The sequence below is a fragment of the Trachurus japonicus genome, chromosome 15 (genome assembly GCF_045865225.1).
Source record: "Trachurus japonicus isolate A0001 chromosome 15, Traja_1.0".
Classification (NCBI taxonomy): Eukaryota; Metazoa; Chordata; class Actinopteri; order Carangiformes; family Carangidae; genus Trachurus; species Trachurus japonicus.
Genome location: NC_140921.1, coordinates 12,484,319 through 12,508,107, shown reverse-complemented (window position 1 = coordinate 12,508,107; position 23,789 = coordinate 12,484,319). Strand labels below are relative to the sequence as shown.

At 40.1% G+C, this 23,789-nt stretch overlaps 1 protein-coding gene across 10 annotated transcripts in view; it reads left to right on the top strand.

Annotated features, from left to right (window-relative positions):
- Nucleotides 1–2,536: 2,536 nt before the first annotated feature.
- Nucleotides 2,537–23,789, top strand: part of phactr2 (phosphatase and actin regulator 2) — a 40,428-nt gene continuing 19,175 nt past the window's right edge. For 4 of the 10 annotated variants that reach the window (XM_085799651.1, XM_085799652.1, XM_085799647.1 and 1 more), the window contains exon 1: nucleotides 2,537–2,757. In XM_085799651.1, coding sequence (XP_085655777.1) covers nucleotides 2,619–2,757 — 139 coding nt within the window. In that variant the 5' untranslated portion in view covers nucleotides 2,537–2,618. Of the gene's footprint in view, nucleotides 2,758–10,955; nucleotides 11,136–19,610; nucleotides 19,878–23,789 lie in introns of those variants that run through there. The other 6 variants (XM_085799654.1, XM_085799650.1, XM_085799649.1 and 3 more) reach the window with 2 other exon arrangements.

Sequence of the window (23,789 nt, the reverse complement as noted above, 5' to 3'; positions counted from 1 at the left end):
TTTCAGGTGAAATGGGACAACTGTTTTGGGTAATAGGTATGTACTTTTCTTTATTTGAACATGTAGGTGTGTATATAGTACCAAAAAAATGTATGTACTGTATGTATATTTAGACTCTGAAATATTGAGGTATAGCAACCACAACATTTACAATATAGCCGAGACATAAGACAGACGAAGTAGGCTACATTCCAAATACACAAGCAACATAATAGCCTAGTACTGGAGGAAAGTAAAAGTAACAGAAGATCACATTAGAAATAAACTGACAATCAGCAAGATGTGGCGGTAAAATAAGGTAAGATTGTTTTTAAAATGAAGAATGTTACTGTAAAAAGGAGGTAAGTTTAGATCGTTCTGCATAGTTTTCCAAGTTGTAGGTGCACAGAGATAGATAGATAGATAGATAGATAGATAGATAGATAGATAGATAGATAGATAGATAGATAGATAGATAGATAGATAGATAGATAGATAGATAGAGTACAAAAATAAAGAATTGTTATATATAGATATAGAGAGAGATATAATTATTCTTTATTTTAGACACATAGTCCAAGAAAGTTACAGACAGAAAAAGAATGGGAGCAAGTACATTGTACAGTAGGCTACTAAACCATAAGTAGCCTTACTATTGCCATTTAAAAAAAAATCATATTTATATGCACAAACCATAAGCAGATATGAGACAGCGTTTACTTTAAAAAGGGTCACGATAACATGCCAGTGCATTTGGAGCCTGGGTGTAAACTGATAGCCCGTTATAATGGTATTTTCAGACACATCCAGTCAACACATAAAATTAAGCATTAGCTTCCGTAACAGTGTCTGACATGTTGAAACATTAGAGGACACAACCAGCTGCTGGCACTGTGCCACCTAATGCCAAGCAGCAGCATCATGGCATTATTATAGATAGATAAATAGCTACTAGTAGATAGATGCTCTGAATCTGCTATATGTGTGATATGTTGCTAATTTTCACATTGTATATAGCCTACATATGGCAACATAATATAAACACAGCACCAGGAAGATTATCCGATTATTAACATGAACAGATTATCAACTCTGCAGTATTCAATTTTACACACAGATGGACAGGCTTGTTTTGTTGTAAAGGATTAAGGACCCCCTCCATTATAAGGGTTGCCTATAAAAGACACAAACCAATGACAGGAGAGTATTAGAATACCCACACAAAAGGACAATATGTCTCTATTATTATTATTATTATGGATCATATTTAGCAACAGCACTCACTGTCACTTTACATAACAGGCCTGATGAAAACAAAACATTGCAAATCTGTGTTTTAAAATGATTGCCATATACATGCTATTAATAATTTTGATTATGGCAACTGAAAACAAGATGATGGACCATACTGAACAAGGAAGTATAGGCTAGCCTATGGTTTATGCTGAAGAAGAGAGGACATTCAGATACTTTTGATACCTATAACATTGAGTTTGCACCAGGCCTGTTATCCTATATTATAACAAAGAAACAAATCATAGCCCTGGATGTTGACATCTGCTTACTATTGACTGTAATCCGCTCCATTCAAACCTTTAAAAACAAATCTGCCAAATGCCTTCAAGCTCCGGTGCTCTGGAAAGTAGATCAGAGTGAGCGCTCTGTCTCTTGTCTCTCTCTCGTCTCTAGGTGTAAAGTATGAGGCAGTGGGTGTCAAAGTGGAAGAAATAAAGCAGAGCGGTAATTTAGCGACATCTAACGTTTCGAGGCAGCAGCCCACTCGGTTTGTCTATAATTTTCCGTGATGTTACAGTTTGTCATTGCGTAACGTTATTTTTATTATTTATTATTTATTTTTTTGTCGATTCAACACAGAAACTTTAAACTTTCTGTGTCTGTCTACTACTACATGATACAGCCTGGCTAACTTATAGGCTACATGACAGGCCTCACTGGCTGTTTTAATCAAGCCTACAGGTCATGATTTCATGTTTTATTTACTTTCGACATGTTAATCCCCTCAGGAAACATATGCCACGTGCTTTGCAACTGAATTTTTTATTATGTTTTATTATTTTGAGGAAACAGCTGACCACCTCCTCTCTTCCTGGTGACGGTGGTGGTCATATTAGTATTAAATAGTAGCCTACTACTGTATTAATTTGCATGCAAACAGAACCAGAAAACAACCTATGCAAAACTTAAAAACTAATTATAACAAGGGCCAGGCTGCTAATAAGCAGGCTTTATCTAGGTTTGCTGCAGTGCAAAATTTTGCATTGTGGCTTTGAGGCTGCAGTGAAAGAACAGGTTTAGCAGTCAGTCAGATATCTGGTATGTAGCTACTGTTACCTTTCACAATCCTTCTTAGTTGTCTTTCAGATCATATGTGACCCGTGTTTTTGTTTCGAGGCGCTGCATGGGCGTTTACAGGCACAAGAACAACTCACACACGGCCTGTCGGTCGGTGTGCTCTGCAGGAGGAGGAGGAGGAGGAGGGGGCTGAGTGGAGGTGGAGGTAGAAGAGGAGGTGGGGCCGACTGTACTGACTACTGCTGCTGCTGCTGCTGAGACGATCGTGAAAGTTTCTCGTCTTCCCGTCTCTCTGTGAAGCTGCGACCTCTCTGCCGGAGGCGACCATGGAAGAGGAGGAGGGGGACCGCCACCCGGAGATGAGGCACTTTGCGCTGCTGTGGCCTCTGCCCAGACTCCGCTCCCACAGTGACACCTCCGGATTTCGCTCCAGAGTGCTGTGCAGACTGCGGGGAGCTCGCTCAGGTAGGACACAACCCAAACCCTAAACCCCTAAACCCACACTGCTTTTAACCAACAACTGTACAGCAAGACAGATATAAACTATTAACTTAGGAGAATCTGGAGGCTGAGAGAGCAAACTTTTTTCCACAGGATGCTGTTAGGCCTAAATTAGATACCTGTTCACAGTTTTAGTGAAGAAATTATTGACTCCATAGACCTAAAGTCTCTCTGTCTTTCATAATTATAAAATTTTTCCTTTCTTTAGATGTTGCAAGGTTCGCTAGTTGCTCCACAGCATCTCCAGATGACTAATAAAGCAGCAGCAGCAGCAGCAGCTTCCTGCTCTCCCACACACCAAAACTTTCCCCCTCTCTTTCTGTTTCTTTTGTGTGTCTGTGGACACCACATCATCTATTTTGTCCTGTTCCTCTTTTTCAAGATATAATCTCTTTTTCTTTTTTTAATAATATGTTCTTGAACAGTTTCCTTCCTCTGTCTGTTGTAAAACACAATACGACACCCGAGCCATCACTGGTGCACCCAGTTGTTAGAAGACACAAGCTGAACTGAGATCTCCTCCTATTTGTATAATCAAGGTGTAGCAAGTGACTTTACCTAAAAGAGCCTACACCCAATAACTGGAAGATCCAAGTGCTTGACAAAAGGCACATTATCTAGAAGACAAAGACACATAACATACAAATCCACTTATTGAACAGTTAAAAACGATACTCATTTTGGCTAGAAATAATAAGCAATCAATAATTCACTTATCTGATTTAACATCAACTTAGTTTTCACTTTGACATGACATGTGGCTTCGTTCATTAGATTAAGTGTTAAACAACACTGAAGCTTCAGGCCAGAGGAGAGGAGATAAACCTTTTCACAGACATTGTAAGGTCTCAGCCACAGTGTTAACCAGCTGTCTCTTTGTCCCCAGCGCTTCACTGAAAAGGCAGCATCATTTTTTTCTCTCTGCTTGCTGAAGACTTTGGCTGTTGCGAGAGACCCGATAGATATACATATCGTTTCGGTGGTTAAAACCACTTCCTATCAGCCATCTTTGGTGCTTTAGCCAAGATCTCACCCTGCAGCGGTGATCTTCACTCCAACTATACGCGCCTAAATCTTCTCTGACGTATAACCCACACAAATGTATTAATATACAGCTTCTACATAAGGCCCGTCTGTATTGTTCTGCATATTCACTTTTAACATTACAGTAGAAGTTACACTTTTTTTTTTACAGTCTTGTGTTAAGTTGTCTCAGGAAGTTTATGATTTAGCTGTAATTACAGGAAATGCTCATGGAGTGGAGCAATTAGGAAATTAGATGTCCAGAGTTGTTTATGTCTCCTGTCCGTTTGAATTTTGAACTTAATGTTTGAACTGTCAGAGAGTAATTTGACTGAGCCTGAACATGAATCACAAACACTGATTGTTAAACACTTCATACCCCTGTCCACATACAACCAACTCATTCAACAATCAACAATCCTCACATTAAATCATTGTTTGATATATTTAGATTTTACAGATGAACTAAATTTAAATTACAAATGATCCCTTTAAATATGTACTATAGATGTGGGCTTACTCTACAACATGGTGATACTGTGCAGCCTGAACAGTTTGTACATCAAGCAACAGGGGGAGCTAATCCACCTTTTAACAGAGATCCTGCAAAACAATGTGCATTACAACGGCACCTAACACACATGAGGGCATCCAGCCCACAGGGTGAAGATATGAAACATAGATACAATCTGACATTTATAAAACCAACCATAACAGAACAGTATTTCTCTCTGAAAGTGTTATTTGAATTACAGCTCTCCTTTTTTAAAAATAAAATAATAAAAAAAAACCTTCAGGGATGTATTTTACTCCCTGCTGATGAGAAATCTCCAAGGAAAATGCTCCTGTGGGGAATATTACCAGAATTAATGTCTGTAGGGAGGGATGTCTTTTTCATGTAAATTAGGTTTTAAGAAGAAAACCTAAGACTTAAAAGGAAATGTAGCCCAGAGAGATGGGAACGTGAAAGTCAACAAGAAGGATAAACAAGTGTAAAGTAAAGTAGCCCATTTTAGGTAAAAGCAAGCTCTCAGATTCAGTTTGATGAGCTCCAATGACCCACCCCCACTTCAATTATTTATTCTTCCTTCGTGTCCATTTAATCCTTTTCAGGGTTTTGGAGGACTCTGATCTTTGAGAGCATTTACTGAAGCTATTAAGTCATGGCAACATTCATCGCTCTGCTATTAACTAGCTATATATGGATTGCAGAGTTCCTGTTTGTTTGACCTTTATAAATCTGTCTCTGACAGCAGTGACTGGCAGTTATGACAGAAACACTAGTAAAAGAAGATCTCATTTACCTAAAACCTGTTTGAAGAAGATCATGTCATCAAAACTTGAAAAATATTGAAAATTCACAGTCAACCCCTAAACTTTTGAAACAACAGCTGACAAAAACAGTCTCACTATTACTTGCTATGTGGAAGGTCATGTGATATGACTGAAAAACAGGTGCTGAGTGAGTGACAAGAACATTGTTGTGTTTTTTTTAGAGAATATGATAATGCACGTTAATGTGTGTCTGCTTATATAAACTTCATGTGAAAATCTATTTGGAATAACGCGTAGGCTGAGATGGTCTTTGCTGTCCGCTGTAAATAGCATGTTGTCCTCCAGATGGGCACTGTATCGCTATGGTAATTACACAGGCAGAGAAAATAAGAAAGAAAAAAGGGGGGGCGGGGGGGTAAAAGGGAAAGGGTGAAACGAGAGAAGAGAAAAATGGAGGCAAAGAGGTAGATATAAGACAAAAAACAAAATGGGGGAGAGGGAAGCGAGTTAAAGGGCGGAAAGTAAAGAAGGCAGTTTGATGGGGACAAGGGAAAATTATAAAAACAGAGGAGAAAGAGAGGAGAGGAGGCAAAAAGAGAAACAAGGACAGGATGATTAAGGAGGACGAGAACGCAGAAGCAAAGGCTGAAGAAAAAGGAGAGGATGTGTGGGTGTCTCTCCCCGAAATAACACTGATTACATCCCCTTTTAGTCTGCAATAACTACTTGTTACATTGTACTGTAATGCAAAGAACAGCCCTTCCCCCTGCACTGCCCACACACAGTCTATCCTCAGGCTCTATTGTAGCTGCGGTAACAGCCACTGACATAACCAAAGTGTTATAGTTATGGTTTTCTCACAGGAATTGAAGGTCCCATCTGTAATTATGCTCCAACTTGAACTTTTCACATCTCATCACGACCTTCAGCTGTCGCCTCAGGAGTAAAATCTCAAATTTGATTAACGAAATGATTGCGGTTCATCCCGTAGAGTCGTGGATGTAGTATGTCATAACAAGCTATTCAACCGATTCAGATTCATTTCACTCAAATCATTGAATGTGGTCCAACTTTCTAGGGGAATGACAGGAAACGTCAAGTTTGTTCAGTAGCTTTAGAGTCTGAACCAAAGTGGTGGAGCAATGTTGTTAGAGTGGGCTCAAACATGCTGCATGTTTATTTAAAATTTCCATTTGCACATTTGGGTATAACATACATGTCTTTTATTCTTGCACTGATCATCATCATCATCATCATCATTTAGTGTTTTTTTTTCTACATTTGTTTTATTTTACTATGTGTGCCTTATGTGCTTTTAATTGCCCATGGGGATAGATGCAGTCTTTTGAAAATAAATTGAAATTGAAATTGAAATTTTATTCCCTCATGTTTTATTTACCATTGACCCTGCAGTCCAGTTAAGACCCTACTGTACTTTAAGATCAAATTTTAACATGTGCCCAAAAATGCCATGTTTACATTCAAGTGACAAAAGGCTGCAGCAGCTGTTTCTCCATCAGGATCAAAGGAGGAGGTCAGCTGACTCTGTTACAGTGGCGAAATGTCTGCAGTGGTCATAGGATCGTGGTGGCAGGTGTTCGGACGGTTCAGCAAAACTCTGGGCTTGAACTTGAGGGGGGGGGGGGGGCGCTGCTGTTTACGACTGACTGTTAACGCTGGTCTCTTGTGGTCATGGTTTTAGCCCCATGAATGCTGTCAGTAGCCATTGTCACCATGGTGATGATGTTTCCCTCACCTAAACCAAACCTCAACCACAATGTTGACAGATCATAAAATGTATTGTGTTTACTCTCCGGCAATGGCGGACGTGAAGTCACGGCTGATGGAAAATACTCCTGAGTGGTTTTGGTGGAATCGTTCACCTGCTGTTTATCTCATTTAAAACACACAACACCACTCCATTATAGACACCAGGTTACACCTGTGGGCTAACAGGTGTTCACTGTCCAATAATGAAGGGGATTGTGTGATGACACACATGATGTCACTGTCATTATTGTCATTAATGCGTGCAAACCTTTTGATCTCTCCAATCCTCCTCTTTTGAAAACGGACTTCTCTTTCTATCTCTATTGTGTACACTCAGTGTTTAGTGTGTTTGTGTGCATTTGCATGAATTGTTGTTAGTGTATTTAATCGGATTAGGCTGGGAAAACAGCTGTAGACTGCATGTCTTGCACATTAATGTTATTCATCTACTTGGTTTCTTTTTTGAGAGGCCAAGTCTGTGTGTGTTTTTGTGTGTGTGCGAGGGGGATTTTTTAAATACTTTTTTATACTATAGTATATACTACTATTTCAAGATTTGGTTTTATGGTGAGTGTTTCGGTCTGGGTGTGGCTTTCAGCTGTGATGGTGTGAAGGAGCTGACACATGCATAGATTATCATGGTCTGTGTTTCTTTCTGTGTGCATGTAGGTGTGTGTGTGTGTGTGTGTGTGTGTGTGTGGTGACCTGATGAAGCAGTTGTTTTTCCTCTCGCTTGCTTTGAGACGTTTCATTGGGCTGCATCACATGTCAAAGTCTATCAGTAACTCTGTGCGGTTACTTACTTAGCCTTTAACTCTATTAACTCTGCAAACCAACAGAACGTTAGCACTACACCGCACCTCCTCTAATCATGCTGTGTAGATACAGTAAGTGTATGTGTTTATGGAAATTTTAATAAACACCCAGGTCTGTGCGTTTAATTAACAGCGCTGGTGGAGCAAAACAAGAAACATAAGATAAGCTTTGTGATCTCAACACATTAGACTGTGAGGGAGAGGATTAAAAAGAGAAGTTAAATGGGAGCAAAAGGAAAATATAACTTATTACAACACAAGAAAACTAGAACACATAAGAACAATAAGATATAGTCCAAGAGAGGTGAGGAGCACTATACTGTATAGCTTAATAGTAGCTGCTCTCAGGTAGTCAATAACCTAATGGTTGTGTGGACAATATGTCTGTTCTCTGGCCAGTCCACTTGTGTTTACATTGGCTTACTCATACACCCACACACACACACACACACACACACACACACACACACACACACACACACACACACACACACACACACACATGCAGATTCATGTCTCTCATTTCCAGTCCATCAGCGTATTTATAAGGTCGTGTTCCACTTAGTCTTTTCACAAGTGGATATTTAGTATGTAGTAAGAGATATGATTTATAAAGAACAGGAAATTAAAAAAAATAGCTGATATGGACACACACACACACACACACACACATATAACAATGTGTGTGTGTGTTTTTGAAGGGGACATGCAATACCAATTATGATTTTCCTGGTGCTATCGACCCACAACGAGCTGCGATATCCAACATCAAACCCTCACTGGCATACAGATGACATATTACTGTATTGAGTGGCTCTTCACAGCACTCAAGGTGTGTGTGTTTGTGTGTTTGTGTGTGTGAGAGACAGAGGAAAATAGAAAATGATCATCTGTCTACCTCCTTGCCCTTCTCGCTATCGCTTCTATCTCTGATTCTGTGTGTGTCCATATCAGAGCACTGTGATAGTTTCTGATGTTATGTTTATTATCTTTAATTACCGTATGTTTTTTTGGTAACACCTTATTTGACGCCTATCACTATAACGCATTAAACATACTTATAATGAGTTATAATGCAGTTATAGCACTGTATAACTATAGTTATAGACACTCATAAATGATCATAATGCTTTATAACAATAATCATAACACACTATAAAGCATTTTATCATGACTTATAAGGTCAGGTACGGTATAATTGTTAGTAACTCGCTGACAATGCCCACATCGATAATGCATTATAAATATAATTATAATGTGTTATAATTGTTTTATAAACATGTTTAACTATCATTATAAACACTCATAAATTAGCATAACACATCATAGAGCATTTTATAATGGCTTATAAGGTCAAGTATTATAATAGAGTTATAATGCTCTATAATGTGTTATAAAGTCTTATGAGTGTTTATAATGATAGTTATACACGATTATAAGCCAATTATAACACATATTACTATATTCATAATGCATTATCGATGTGGGCATTGTCAGCTTGTTACTAACAATTATAACATATTATAATACCTGACCTTATAAGTCATGATAAAATGCTTTATAGTCTTTTATGATTATTGTTATAAAGCATTATGATCATTTATAAGTGTTTATAACGATAGTTATACAGTGTTATAACTACATTATAACTCTTTATAATTATGGTTATAATGCGTTATAGAGATAGGCGTCAAATAAAGTGTTACCGTCTTTTTTTTTGTCATGGCGCAGTCACACTGGCGCCGTAGTCTTCAGGCGTGTTATCCATTTAAACCATTGAAAATCTTAATTATTTCACCATAATTGAAATGTTGTGTAACTAAGCAGCAATCATTTTTGAAAACACATTAAATGTCATCGCTGGATAGTTTAACACTCAAAAACATAATGATGTTGTTTGTCAAGACTGTGCAGGTGGTGTGATTGAATCAGACCTGATTAAACAGCCCACCGGTTGTCATAATCACCTTATGTTCTATGGTAATCTGAGTGTTGACCGTCTCTTCTGACTGTCGTTCAGCTCCTGTCGCTGCTTGGCATCTGTTTGGTAGTAGGACTTTATCAGATCAGTTGGTCAGACCTCTTAGCTAGTTAGCAGAAGCAGGTCAGGTGGGCGGGGCTACATAAAATGCATACATCCTGAGAGGTGCACACATCACATAACATTCACTTTTTCCCCAGCCCAGCACACATGAAAATAGACAGAAAAATGTTTGATAAAATGTGATTAATCCAAAATAGTTCTGATTTTGCCACAAAGTTGCATGTTTTATTTGTTTGAAAGAAACTAAGCGCCAAAAAAAAATGTTATTCGACAGTTTCCGGAATATATAAGTAAAACAACTGATAAGGATTTATGATTGTAAATGTTCAAATTGAAATTTTGGTTCGATTATTTTTTTAAAAATATAGGCTTAATTAATTAAATAGACTCCAGCACTTTAATATCATTGAAATTTAATATTTTTTGCCTCTCCAAAATTGTGATTGAGACATTTTTATCGACCAAATATTTGAACAAAAAATAGAATGAAGTGATTAGATAATGAAAACTCTTTGCTAAAGCTCTGGTTAAAATTGAATAAGTTAAATTTCATTTTGACATTGTTGATAGGTTTGGACAAAAAACAAAATCAACCTGCTTTGGTGGTTATATCACATGATGCTGCCCACATTGACATATCACTGTAGGTGAACATCTCACTGACACTGGACAGACAGAATCACTCAGTCTTTTGTCTGCCACTTTGATAATGATACTGTAATGCACAGCTGAGATAAATATAGACGAAGAAAAGTGCAGCAAGGAAAAGCAAAGTCACTTAGAGTAACATGCACCAAGCTTCCTGCTTATTTGATGCACCTCTCTTCTATTCCCCTTCTCTTTCTCTATACTTAGCAATGACCCCTCAACTGTATCTGTTTTTCCTATCCTTTCCTTTCCCCCTCTCTCTGCTCCTTATTTTCTACGTCACTGTGGGACCTCGACAAGAAACGAGTGAGACTGGAGCCAGACTGAGTCGTCAGAGGAAGGAGGAAAACCCTGACAGACAGGGAGATGGAGATAAATGCAGGACTAGGGAGAAGGAGGAACAGAGATGGAAACAAACATTAACTTTTAATGTTCTTCATTGGAGCAAAGGGAGGCAGGAGGGAGGGAGATGATGGAGGGAGGGAGGGGCGAGTGAGCGGCAGAAAGTGGAGAGAGACTGAGGGACAGACGGAGGGAGGCAGGGCCAAGCCATGAAGGAGGGAAGTAGATAGCGAGACAGAGAGGGAGAGAGAGGGAGGGGAGATAGAAGAGGACAAGAAGGAAGACGGTGAGAAAGGGAGGAGGGGGAGCCAGTGGGGGGAGGGAAGGAAGGAGGGAGGGAGGCAGAGAGGTGGTGTGTCGGGAAGAGGCAAGGATCAACTCACACTGCTGATAATCTTCCCCGGGTCAGATCATGGAGCATGATGGTGAGTTTCCTCCTTCTCTAACATGCTTCTCTTTCCCTGTGCATGTGCTGTCCAGTGTCTCATTGACTTTGTCCGTCTGTGTGAATGTAGCAGAAGGTGTATTAGTCACGCAGAGAGCCGCTTTAAAACCACTTCTTCTATTCTCATGCTGTCCTCATATGTAGCTCTGGATGTCACCTGTTAGCCAGCGGCTGGTTCACATGATGTAAAGTGTAAATCCTCAGCCTGTGAGCTGAGTTATGATCCATGTGAGCCTTCACTTTGAAGCCAGCTTTGTAAAGTCAGCCACTTAAACAAATTAGCAAGGAGGTCTGAATTTAAATGTGCACATGACATGACTCATGTGCACGCTTTGACTGTTTTGCAACATGACCGTCAGACCTGCGCTTTTGGCTGCGTGGATGTCGCTGTATCTGTCTGTGAAAGGCAGAGCTGGAACGTGCTTTACTGGTTTCATGACCCATAATAAATATGTCAATGACAACGAAACACAGTTGTGCATTATGCGCAGGAAGAATACTTTACAACTATACACTGTGTGCAATATTAATAAGAAGCTAATGCTGCAAGTAGAACACTTAATAACATTGCATTTGGCCATATCTCCACTTAACCAGGCTTCTTCTGGTGCACAGTTTGGGCCAACTTTGCTGATGACACTTTTATTAAAAGAATCCTTGGCAATGCTTATGAATCAATGATGATTGTGTGCTTAAGTCTAAAAGCAATTATTGGTTTTGTAAATCTGCCCATGGTTGCATTATGATATTAGAGTTTCTAATATAGTCTAATGCAAAGCCTCAATCACTGTAAAGGCAGTAAGTTCATATTTCTATAGAGGAAGGAGAACTTATTACTTAAGAGCAGTAACTCCAGGTGGGCTTGGCTGGTAGCCATCTTGGATGTATTGGACTAAATGACAATGATGTGTTGTAGCATTGGCTGGTGTCACACTCAGCTAGAGTAGGCAGGCAGGCTATATCGGGCCCACGTTATCTAATATAGTTTAATTACTGTTTGCAGAGGCTGTCATAACATATCATTGTGTTTAATGGACAAAAGCCCCTTGTTGCTGCTGTTGCTGCGCGTAGATAAAGAAAGACAGAAACTGAGGGCAGTGATGAGGTTTAGACTCTGGTTGTTTGTTCTCCTCTGTTTGTTGTCTCAGGTAAAATTCACAGTAATAGACCCACTGCAATCTGCCGCCCTAATGTGTGCGTTTATCTGTGCTGGGCACTGAATAGATATAGCTACACAACAAATTTCTGCTGTTGTAAATTTGTGGAACAGCATTTTGCAATGCAAAGCAGTGCACACACACATACATATGCATATTACGTGATGTGTGTGTGTGTGTCTAGTGATCATAAACGGTTGATAATGATGGCCTTCTGTGTATTTTCTCTGCTCACTGTTGAATGTTTAAGTGTCACAGTGTTTCTCTGCTTGATCTGGACAATCAACACATTTATCAAGTGCACAATCCAGTTTATAGAAACTCCTCTTTTTTATTCTCATTCTCAAATCCACCTCTGCTCACAGGACAAGTGAAGTTACCTTCTTAGAGGTAAAAGGGTTATTCCTAAATTCAGTTCTACTGAAGTGACAAACACTGTGTCAGTTTGTGGTTTGCTTCTGTCTTTGTCAGATAAGTCTGCCTATCTGTCGCTCACAAATCCGTTCAGTTCGACTTAACATACTTCCAGCTCGGCAGATGGATCTACAGGTACGTTTGCCCATTCGCCTCACCTCTTTTTAAAAAAAGAGATATGTCCATATGTTGACGAAATGATTCACTGAATGGCTTGATTCCCGGAGGCAATCACTGCAAAATAGTTGTATTACGTTATCTGGCTGATATATCTGCGCTTCTATTTACATTAATTTCGCAACTTTAAAAACAGACCCCAGCATGTCAATGAAACGGAGCTGGACGTCGGCCAAAGCAACCACCATCAACCAGTGGTAGTGTGGTTCAAACCAAACCATGTCGAGTCTCCGTAAGAGCAATAATGTCCTGACTAACAGCCACACGGCACGACTGAGCAAACATGACTAACATGCTTTTTCCCAATTGACAGCGGCTGTCCATTTAAATCTGCGCAGATATGGCCTTATATAGTTAAGATGTAGAAATAAAAGCTGGCTGCTGTTTGTTTACGCTCCCCATTCACTGTCTGTCCTCTCGTGGCCTCATATCGCACACTTCTGAAGCACAGTCACGGCTTGTGTTTTCTTTATGTCTGTAATCTTTGCTATTACATTTCCCTGCCACTGTGGCCTTTATTCTGTGGTTATTATTAAAGGGAATATCAGTCTATCCTCCAGCTCTTTCTGTCCCTGTCTCTTTCCCTCTCTGTCTGTTTGTCTGTCTGTCTCTTCAGCTCGTTTTCTCTCAAGCTCTCAGGCTGCCTGTCTGGCAGGATGTCAACTATTGATTTATACCGGCAACATTTTAGCAATGATGGCGGCTTATGGGTTGCGCCAAACAGAATACAACAAACAGGAGATCAGGTTTCAGACGAGTTGACTGGTAGATGAGAAGAGGAAGAGAAAGGACAGTAATAACCACTAGTGTGTCAATACAACAAAGGTTTTCCACAGCTAATATTATATAAGGTAAAAAAATCCCTTTAATATGAGTGCAGTAGGCTGTGAGAGCGGAGAGTATAGGGACAATCTGGTGTTTGTAAGGAGGAATGATTGAATGTTGTTTGGACTGGACTGTATATGAGCTTCCGGTCACTGTGTGGGGGGTTGAGTCATGTACAGGACATAAATTGTGCAATATTAAGTTACAATTGTAGGCTATTATCAGCAGCTGAAGCCACAAGCTTCACAATTTATTCTCCAAGCAATTTTGTGCCCACTCAGGTGAGTGATAAATGTCAGCTGGGGATTTACATTTGGTGGCTGCACTGCAAAAACACCAAGTAGAAGTCAGACCTATTGAAAAGCATAGATACTTTGGGGTGAAATCAAAACCCTAGAAAATGTGGCTACTAACGTGTCCATTTATAACATTAACTATTCATGAAGTCAAAGGCTTCATGTAGGAGGTGCCACTCAAAATCTCAATTAATCTGCTTTGTCAGGACTGTGTGGGGGGCTGAGCTTGATCGGAAATTGATCGATAGGGACAAAAAGCCACATAAACCATATTTTCCACATGGTTTTCATTGTGGATGACTCAAGAAGAGCAGTTTGTCTTTGTTTCTTTTAATCACATCCTGTTGCCGTCCACTACATACAGTACAGTGGTTTGGATAGAAATGTGCATGAATTTGCTTTTTATTTAGCTGATTTTCTGGAAATTTCAGTCAGAATTTGGATTAAATCTGGATGGAAACTTGACTAAAATAGAAATCTGAGTAGAGAGAGGAAGTTCTCTAGAGTTTTGGTGTTGCTCATGACAAGGAACCAATGAACCAGCACAGCTCCACAGTGCCGTGGCGAGATTGCTACTATTATTTGCGTGCCGACACCATTTAAGTACAGTTGGTCTCAGCTGCTTGTGTAACAGTCGGAGGCTGTTCTTTGCTGAGTCACACTTGACTGTTATGACAGTTTTGTGTGGTCTGAATCATGATCCTGATGCAGAGATGTCCGCTTCCCGGCACTTAAAAAAGGTTAGCTGCCAGTACTCTATAATGTGCATTTAAAGCCACAGGTGTCACTTAAACTAGTTTGGATTCATGCGTGTAAACGGTGCAGCTGTGAGATGGGAAACTTCAAAGAAGAGTGCTGCTGCTTTTCAAGTCGTGGATGCATAAAATCATGTTAGCACAAATGACACAGAGAAACACACACACATACACATGCACACACACATACATGCACATAGATTCTCTGAACTTTGGCTATTTGAGACTGAACCCTGGCAGAAGTAAAGTTTAATAAATAAATCAAGGGGAGGGGAGAAAGGCTCTCAAAAGTAGCACTTAAACAATTATTACCCCCTTGTTCCGCTGAGGCTACTACTTAATATTTGATGACTCCTTTCCTTTCTTCTGGCCCTTCTACTCCTCCTCCTCCTCCTCCCCTGTCTTTCCTTTTGTTTTTCCGGTCAGAGAAAAAGGTCAAGCACCCTCAGGTGATCCCAGTTATTTAGTGTTGGGACAAACAGGGCCCTGTTCAAGAAAAGTATCACCTTCACATACAGGTTCCTGGACTCAATAAGATGTCCTCTTGACTTTGAGGATTTTCCCAAAGATCTCCAGTTTGGATATTCTTGCCCAGATTTACAGAAAAGGATCACATTGATCTGAGCTAAACCCAGTGGGGAGCTTTTCCCTGCATTTGTTTGGTCAGGAATTGATGAAGCAGCAAACACAAAGGTCAATGTGTGTGTTCCTAAAGAAATGCTGTGTTCACAATCATATTACTCCCAATCAGTATAGGCTTTTTTAATTGACAACCTGTTCCACATAGTATACTTAGATTTGTAGTCATATCATTTAGTGAGTAATACAAGGAATACTGAAATTGTGGAAAACAGATAGTGGGATTCAAAATGGAAACTTTTTTTATTAATCATTAAAAGAAATGTTTTTATAGAGAACATAATTCACAGGAAGGTGAGGTTACTCATACTGAGCTTATGAAATCAGTTGTGTAATGTCTTTTTTATTTAGCACAAATTACTCTAAGGATGTCATCGGGGTTATTTGTGAGTGGTTTAGCAGGTTGGGTTCAAAATATGCTTAGTATTCAGTCTAATTGGGTCAGGTAGAGTCCTGCGGTATTGCCATGAGTCAAGAGCCTTTGTTTCAGTATGTGTAATACCAGAGTAGATCAGTGAGGATTTGGTGCGTCATAATACAGGAGAGATTTGTGTGTGTGTGTGTGAGAGTGTATGTTTATTTTTAAATCTATTTCATTTTTGAAGCAGATTGTGTAATGTACAAATTTCACAATAAAAAACATAATAACTAAAACTCTGATAGCGTAACGTATCATTCATTAAACAACATCACCGTCATCACCTCTAAATACTATGTGGAAGAGTGATTGGTGAGTTTTTGACTGATATGCATCAACAGTACTGGTTTATTAATCCAGGACTCTTTCTGTATGATCACAGCAGTGTTTTTCCACTGTCCTTATTGTCTCTTTAAGACTCCTACATATTTAACATGCTTTGCTGTTACGTCAAGTTAATGACATTACCTCTCTGTCAATGCTAACACTGTCACTTTCGTCTGCTCACTTTATTTCTATCCTTCCATCTTGTATTTATCTCTCCATCTCTTCTCTGACTTCCTTCCTGTCTCTGTTTATCCAGCTCCATCTCATCCTCTAGCAACGGTCCCATAAGACTGCAGTTATTTTGGCAGCTCCCTAGTGCCAATGTGGCTCTTCAACTGCATAATGACTTACACTCAAGACATTCATGTTTAATGATGTCACTGTCAGACGTAAGATCCTGCTAGTCACACTGGGATGACATTTAAAGTGCATATGCAAAAATAAAACAACCCAAAAAACAATACAGCCAATCATAACACAGTTAAATATTTGAAAGTTGAGTCATATGAGTGCATTAAAATGTACAGGCTTTTGATATACTATGCTTTGAACACGCAAAACATGTTTTGTTCACTGTCAGCTTTATTTATGCTATTGTATCAGCTCATATCAAAATGTTCTGTAACGATTAAGACTGCATTTTTATGTTTTAATGACTCAGTGTGGTACAAACAGGGTTTCATATTGATAACATAGACAGAGGAACTGGGTAATGACAAGACATTAATCGTCTTCCTGGTGAAGGCAAAGTGCAGTAATTGGAGATAAAGTACAGTACCTAACACTAGATGGCAGTCTTGGCTGTGAAAGTCACCGTGTGTGTGTGTGTGTGTGTGTGTGTGTGTGTGTGTGTGTGTAAGAGAGAGAGCTTTATCTGTCATCACTGTCAACAGAGTGTCAGTTGAGACCATGCAGAACCCAGCCTGACTGAAAGCACGCGCACACACACACACACACACACACACTAGCTATACTACATTACACTCTGGTTGACTCCCATATTGAGAGTGATTCGGTGGCGAGAGTGTTTGTCTTGGTTTGCCACAGTCTTCTAATGTTAAACAGATATATTCCTATGTCCTATTAACAAAGCATTTAATGGCCATGCTGACAAACGTTGACAGATTTTGCCCCCTATTTGACCCACTCAGAGTTCATTGTCATCACGTTTGTTCACAATAAATCACGTACAGAGTGTAGTTGACTGCACTGACCCTCCTGACACTGTCCAGACGCTAATATTATTTATTCATTACAGACGCTAAGCTAAATATATCATCACACTGACCCCAAACCTAAGAGCTTCCTCTTTTTTACTTTCTTTCCGGTTCTTTAAGATTGTCAGATTTTATATATAGTATAAAAAAATTGAGGAATAGAGGAAATAGTGTGCAGATAAATTAAAAATGAGAATAACCATTAGCTGCTTCAGTTGTTTTAGCATTGCACCGTACCTCTTATCATCATCCCACCATCCATTCTTATCTCTTGCTTCTCTGGGGGGATCAACAGTCAGGTCTATTTGTGGATCTTTGTGATATCAAGATGTGAGCAGGTCTCTATACCACAGACTGTACTGTCATTGGTTTGCACACACAAGCATTTAGACTCTTTAAGGCAATCACAAATATATTTACAATGGTGGAAGAATTACTTATCCTTTTCTTAAGTAAAAGTAAGACAACACTGTAAAAATACTCAAAAAAAAGAAAGAAAAGTAGTTTTAAAAAAACACAATGTAAAATTTTGTACTGGGTCGTCACCAGAGAACCACAGTAGCCCACGTGAATTTGTTCCCGCAGCCGCTGCCATTGCTGGTACCCAAACAGGAAAGTTACATAGTGCAATTGCACCCAGGGCGACCCCGCTAAGGCTGCAGTAGCGGCACGATTCATCCTATTAATCGTTTTTTTTAACCACTTAAATGAGTTTAGAAAAATGATATTAAGGTTGTAAAACTACATAGTGTTGCTTTAAGTCCAGTGGTTTCAAACCCAGGGGTCAGGGCCCTCTTATAGGTCACCACATAAATTTGAGGGGTCTATTTTGATAGTCTTTCCTTATCTTTGATAAAATAGATAATTTGACCTCTTTGGATGTCAAACAGTTATTTATATAAAACCATCTGAGAAGTTCAGATGGAAAATCATTCATGGATATCTGAAACACAGCAAAAGGCCCTCAGAGATCTCTGAAGCAATTGGTATCTATCGCTGAAATAACCATCTATATTTGTCAAATAGGAAGTCGCCAGTCATCATGCTAGTGTGTTGGGCTGTCAGAATAAACCAGAGCACCCAGAGGACCTTCTTGCTATGAGCCCACAGTGCTGGCGCTGCACCACAGTCCCACTCCCACCATAGTTAGTCGGCCATTGAGAAAATGCATAAAATTGATTGATGCACTCTTACAACAGTACAGTACAAGTGCATGAAAATTCAGCATAAGTACAGAGTGGATTACCAACAGGGTAAAGTAGGCAACTCTCCAGGCGGATTGAAAAAAACAACGACAACAACCACCCAGGTTTACTAGTACTGTATAAACTGATGAATTAAAACATCATACATCATGGGAGATCTGTAAGGCTGTAACCAACAATAACTTTTATTATTTGTACTATACAGTGCGCTATCTTAAATTTACAGTAACTTAAATTACTTGCAGTGCATAAAATGTCCAAAAGCAGTAGAAATCCTAAATCCTTGAGACTCAAATGAGCATATTCAATGGCCAAAAAGCTAAATATGTTGACTTTACTGTCATAGTCAAATGAAAACTAACTAGCAATTAAGATTTTTTTTTTTTTTGACATTTCCACTTTTACATGGCTTAATATAGCCTACATAAATATGAATTTGAATTAAAATATAGCCTAATAGGCCCTAAACATATTCAAAATATAAAAACATTTACCCTGTCAATCAAAGTGGCATCTGGGTAAATTAATGACTGTCTAGCTACTTGAGGCCAACAGGGGTCCAACAACAACAAATGTTTTTCCTGTAAGGCTCATTTAATGCAGCCATATTAATAGTTACTCATTTGCACTGTGAGGCTAATTCAGTTCAATTCAATTTATTTGTTTATGGAGGACAATGTCCAAGGGGGTGCGGCTGTACCTTAGGCTAATTAACCCTGCACCATTCATCAGGCCTGTTTCATTCTCACTGTGAGTGTTTTCACTGTTTTAAACTCTCCCGCTCTTGCAGTCCTTTACTTGGCGCCCATTACCATTACCCAACCATTATCTCGGCCGGTGTATAAACTGGTGGCTGAGGGTGTCGGACCCCTTCACCCTTTGACCCCAGCAGCGCCTCTAATCTGCATAGAGGAATGAGAGGCATTCTTCAGCTGCTCACAGGAGGTGGTGGTGGTGGTGGAGGAGGAGGAGGAGGAAGAGGAGGTGGGAGGGGAAGTTACGACGTAGTAGCGAGTAGCGCCCCACAGTCAGTGAACCAAGTTTCCAGCGACTCAGCCATCACGCTGTGAAACTTTTTGGTGTATGTGTGTGTGTATTTTTCATTTTTATTTTTTATTTTTCAATTATTATTATTATTAATACTTCTGAGATGAGCACACTCGGCGGCAGCGGACGGGATTTATGCGGCGATAGGAGGCCGTGATCGCGGGGTTCGGCGGGGGGGTGGCCCGGTCCGGAGGAGCTGAATATGGGTCAGACTGCTGTGTCCGCCGTGTCCCAGACCGCCAGCGGTGAGTGTGTGTAGCCTATGTGTGCGTGTGTGTGTGAGTGAGAGAGTTTTCTGAATGTGTGTGTGTGCCAGTGTGTGCATTATGTGCATTTCCCCCTCCCTCTGGTCTCACACACACATTCCGCTATCTTTATTCAGGAAGTCTCCTCATTGTTACTTTTTTATTCTCTAACGCTCCTGTCCGATAACAAACTGATCGAAGCTTCTCCACAGCTGAACTCCAACAAAGCGCTTCACGCTCTCTGTTTGTCAATGGGAACTTTTAGTGAACCACATGTGTGTTAAATTAATTCAAACGCCCTTGCATCATTACAACACTAGTGTTTCTAAAGCCCCTCCATGGCTGTGTGTGTGTGTGTGTGTGTGTGTGTGTGTGTGTGTGTGTGTGTGTGTGTGTGTGTGTGTGTGTGTGTGTGTGTGTGTGTGTGTGTGTGTGTGTGTTGGTGAGTGACACAAACACACAGTGGAGCAGCCTGTGTTAAAGCAGCGATGTGAGAGGATGTGTTGTATAACCACACTAGTTGTTTATAAAGCTGCATTGTTGCCGCTGGGTAATGAAGTTCACTGTTTGGTGTGAGTTTATGTACTTTAGCAGCCAGTTTGACTTGAGTCCAGATGAGCTGAAGGGAGAGCAGCTTAGTTTTCCACCAATTAGTTTTCTCAGAAGAGACCAGAGGACCATCTGAAGCTCTGTTGAATCGAAGTAGATTTACATTGAACCCCACACTGAGGAGTCTGTTAAAGCAAGACAACAGCATCACGTCATGAGTCAACAAGTGGGGCCCTACTACACTGATCTGTGTGAAGGTTTCACCGGAAGTTTCCTCACTCACTCACTCGCACAGTTCAGGTTTGACAGCGGCACAGCTTTTTTAGATTTCCTCCATGTCAAAGAGAAAATGGAGTTCTCACCACATCTGAAGCCAACGAATCTGCTCATTATTTTCTTCAACTCACTGAGTATAAACATTTGGTCTATTAAATGTCAGGAAAAAAAAAAAAGGCTCATCACAGTTTTCCCACGCAGGGCTCAACAAGCTGTTATCAGTTTGTTTGTTTGTTTGAAGCAGCAGGTCACACAACCGAAAATGAATTTGTTTGTACAATGATGTGAAACAGAAAAGCATTGTTAAAGAGCAGGGATCGAGTTTATGTTATCAAAATGAATTCCAATTATTCTGTTGTCTGACTAATCGATTAAGTTTCGGTCCAGTTGTCATATAGTTATATCTCTACATGGATCTTCCTTGTTGTGGTTTCAGGCTCCAGAAATCAACTACGCTAATGTATTCTTAATCTCAGTTCCTGGGGTTGAGGACCACACACGTGTTTGATTCTCACCGATGAATCAAGAGCTGTTTCACACCTGCAGAGCAAAGCAAATTACCACCTGGCTCAATCAGAGAGCAGTAATTCAATACGCACCACATGACTGTGACGCAACGCTTTGTCTGTTTCAGTTTGGAGATGAAAAAAGGATAAGTTAAAACAGCTCAAAGTGTCTTAATGAGGCGTTCAAACCTCCAGGACAGATTCAAACACTTTTCCCCAGATGAAGGGATGAACATCTAACATGTCGGCTCCAAAATTTCCCAAATCCTTAGAAGTAGACTGACATCTGATACTGTGGACGTAATGACCTATGATTCACATCATTATCAAACCTGTCAAACCCTCCAGTGACGCCCCGTGCTGTGTGTAAGACTGATAAACGTCAACATGCCGATTCTTAATCTAATTCTTAGTCTTGTTTTCTTTTAATTGGATAAGACGCTGCCAGATTTTCAATCTTAATTTAGCTCATTTTAGGCTGGTATTTGATTTAAACCAGTTCTTGTTTGGCTGCTTAACTTTCAAATGAAATTACAGCATTTGAGAATTTTAGTCTATTTTGATGAACAGTTTTGTAACAAAAACATTATTATATTCCTCAAACTAAAGTATAAAAGAGAGGTTATTTGGTTAGTGCTTGTAAAATACTGGTATCTTATTGGCAGTAGCAAAGAGCGGTCAGATGAAAGCATCCCTGGCCATGTATTGAAGGATCTGTATATGTTATGTTCCCAGATCAAGATCCAGATCATTTACTATGAATTCAGTTTTTTTACTCTGAAGTCTGGTTGATGTTGACGTTGGCCTTGGTGGAGGTCTGAGGTCTGAGGTCTGTGCTCTGCGCTGCGGCGGCCTTCTAGTTTAATGTAATTCACATGATTTCTGATTATTGACAACATCACTGACGGGCCATCGTGACAAGACATTGGTGACAGTGAAGGCTACAACTTTAAAACTGTACAAGTTGTGTAAATTGTCACTAGGGTTGCAACTGATCTTTTTCATATAGATAATCGATTAACTGTCAGAAAATAGTGGAAGTGGACCTTTTTAACCTCTCTGGGCCTACAGTAAGGTCATAAGTAAGTCAGTTTACCACAGTAGCGTTGTTTCATACCACAAAGTAGCCTAAATCATGAAGTTCTCATTTGAGAAGACTGAACCAGCAAAAGTTTTGCAGTTTTATCAACTAATGGTTGCAGCTCGTAATCAAAGACCATAAACTCTCTTAATTGTTTGGATAACAATTAGAAAGACTTATACTAGCCAAACCAATAAATGTAGAGATGTATCATGAGCTTTTTCCATTGATCATGCCTCCACTGATACTGGAGCGGTGATAGTAAATCAATGTATTTAGATTTTGGACTGTTGGCTGGTGAAATCTGAAGACGTCCCAGTGTCTTCATGGAGATTATGATGCACGCTTCTCACTCTTGTTGATATTTTATGGACTGAATAATTGCTAGAGAAAATAAATAGCATATTAATCAAGTTTTAGTGACACAGAGGGGTTCAGACTAGGATGCAATACTTCCTCCCTGCTTAAAATCTCATTTGTGCTCTGCTATGCAGAGTCACTGGCCTGCCTGTGAGAGATAACGGTAAATATTTCACATTGGTTCACATATTTTATGGGAAGGCTTTAAGGCCGTGAGGCACACAGGAAGGGATGAAGGACGCCGGATGAAAACAAAACTGGATCTTTTTTATGACGCTGTCAGCATTTAAAGTAAAACCCAGACTGTTTAGCGGAGCACTTAGGCCAACATGCTTAGGAACCCGAGGCCATAATAATGATGCATACAGTACAGTCTGCATGGCTGCATTATGGATTACATAACGACGCTGTGATGTTCTCTAAATGCTGAATCTACAGTTCTGAGAGCGGGAGGGGGAAGTGATTCGGACTGTTGGGGTCTTTGCATAAAATGGATATCCTGTGTGCCGTGATGAGTTATTAGTGTGAGTTAAACTGCGCTGTAAAGCTGCAGTTCCCTGTTTAATTTCTTTTAGGCCTGTTATTCTTGACTTAATCCGAGCTGCTCGGTCCTGTGAGGATCATGAGTTGGGCTCTATACTGTGCTTCTCTGTCCTACGCTGGAGAAAGCTTTGGAAGAAATGACCCAAGTGTTAAAACTGGAGCTAATGCCCGGCGTCGCCCCTCCCTCCGCTCTCGTCCAACACCTCTTGTTGCCCTCTTTTTTTCCTCTTCTTCTTTCCTTCCCCCCCCTTTTCTGCCCTTATCCTTCCCATGTTTTCCTTTTTTACCCCTCGCCTCAGTTTCCACCTCTCCCCTTCTTTCTCTCCTCCTCTCCTTTGTCTCTCTTTGCCTCTCTCTCCCCCTCCATCCCTCTTCCTCTGTTCGTGATGTCTGGTTCTTCCCTCCCTGGTGACTTGCAGTGAAGGAAGGAAGCCTCTCCCTTTCCCCCTCCTCCTCCTCCTCCTCCTCCTCGACACATGTTCCTGCTATAACGTCTGAAGGGAAAGAAAAAACTTACTGGCCGCTTTGACACAGTACATTGCCACTTTAACCCTGTGATGTTGTGCCAGACAACATACAGTATGTCATACCACGTCG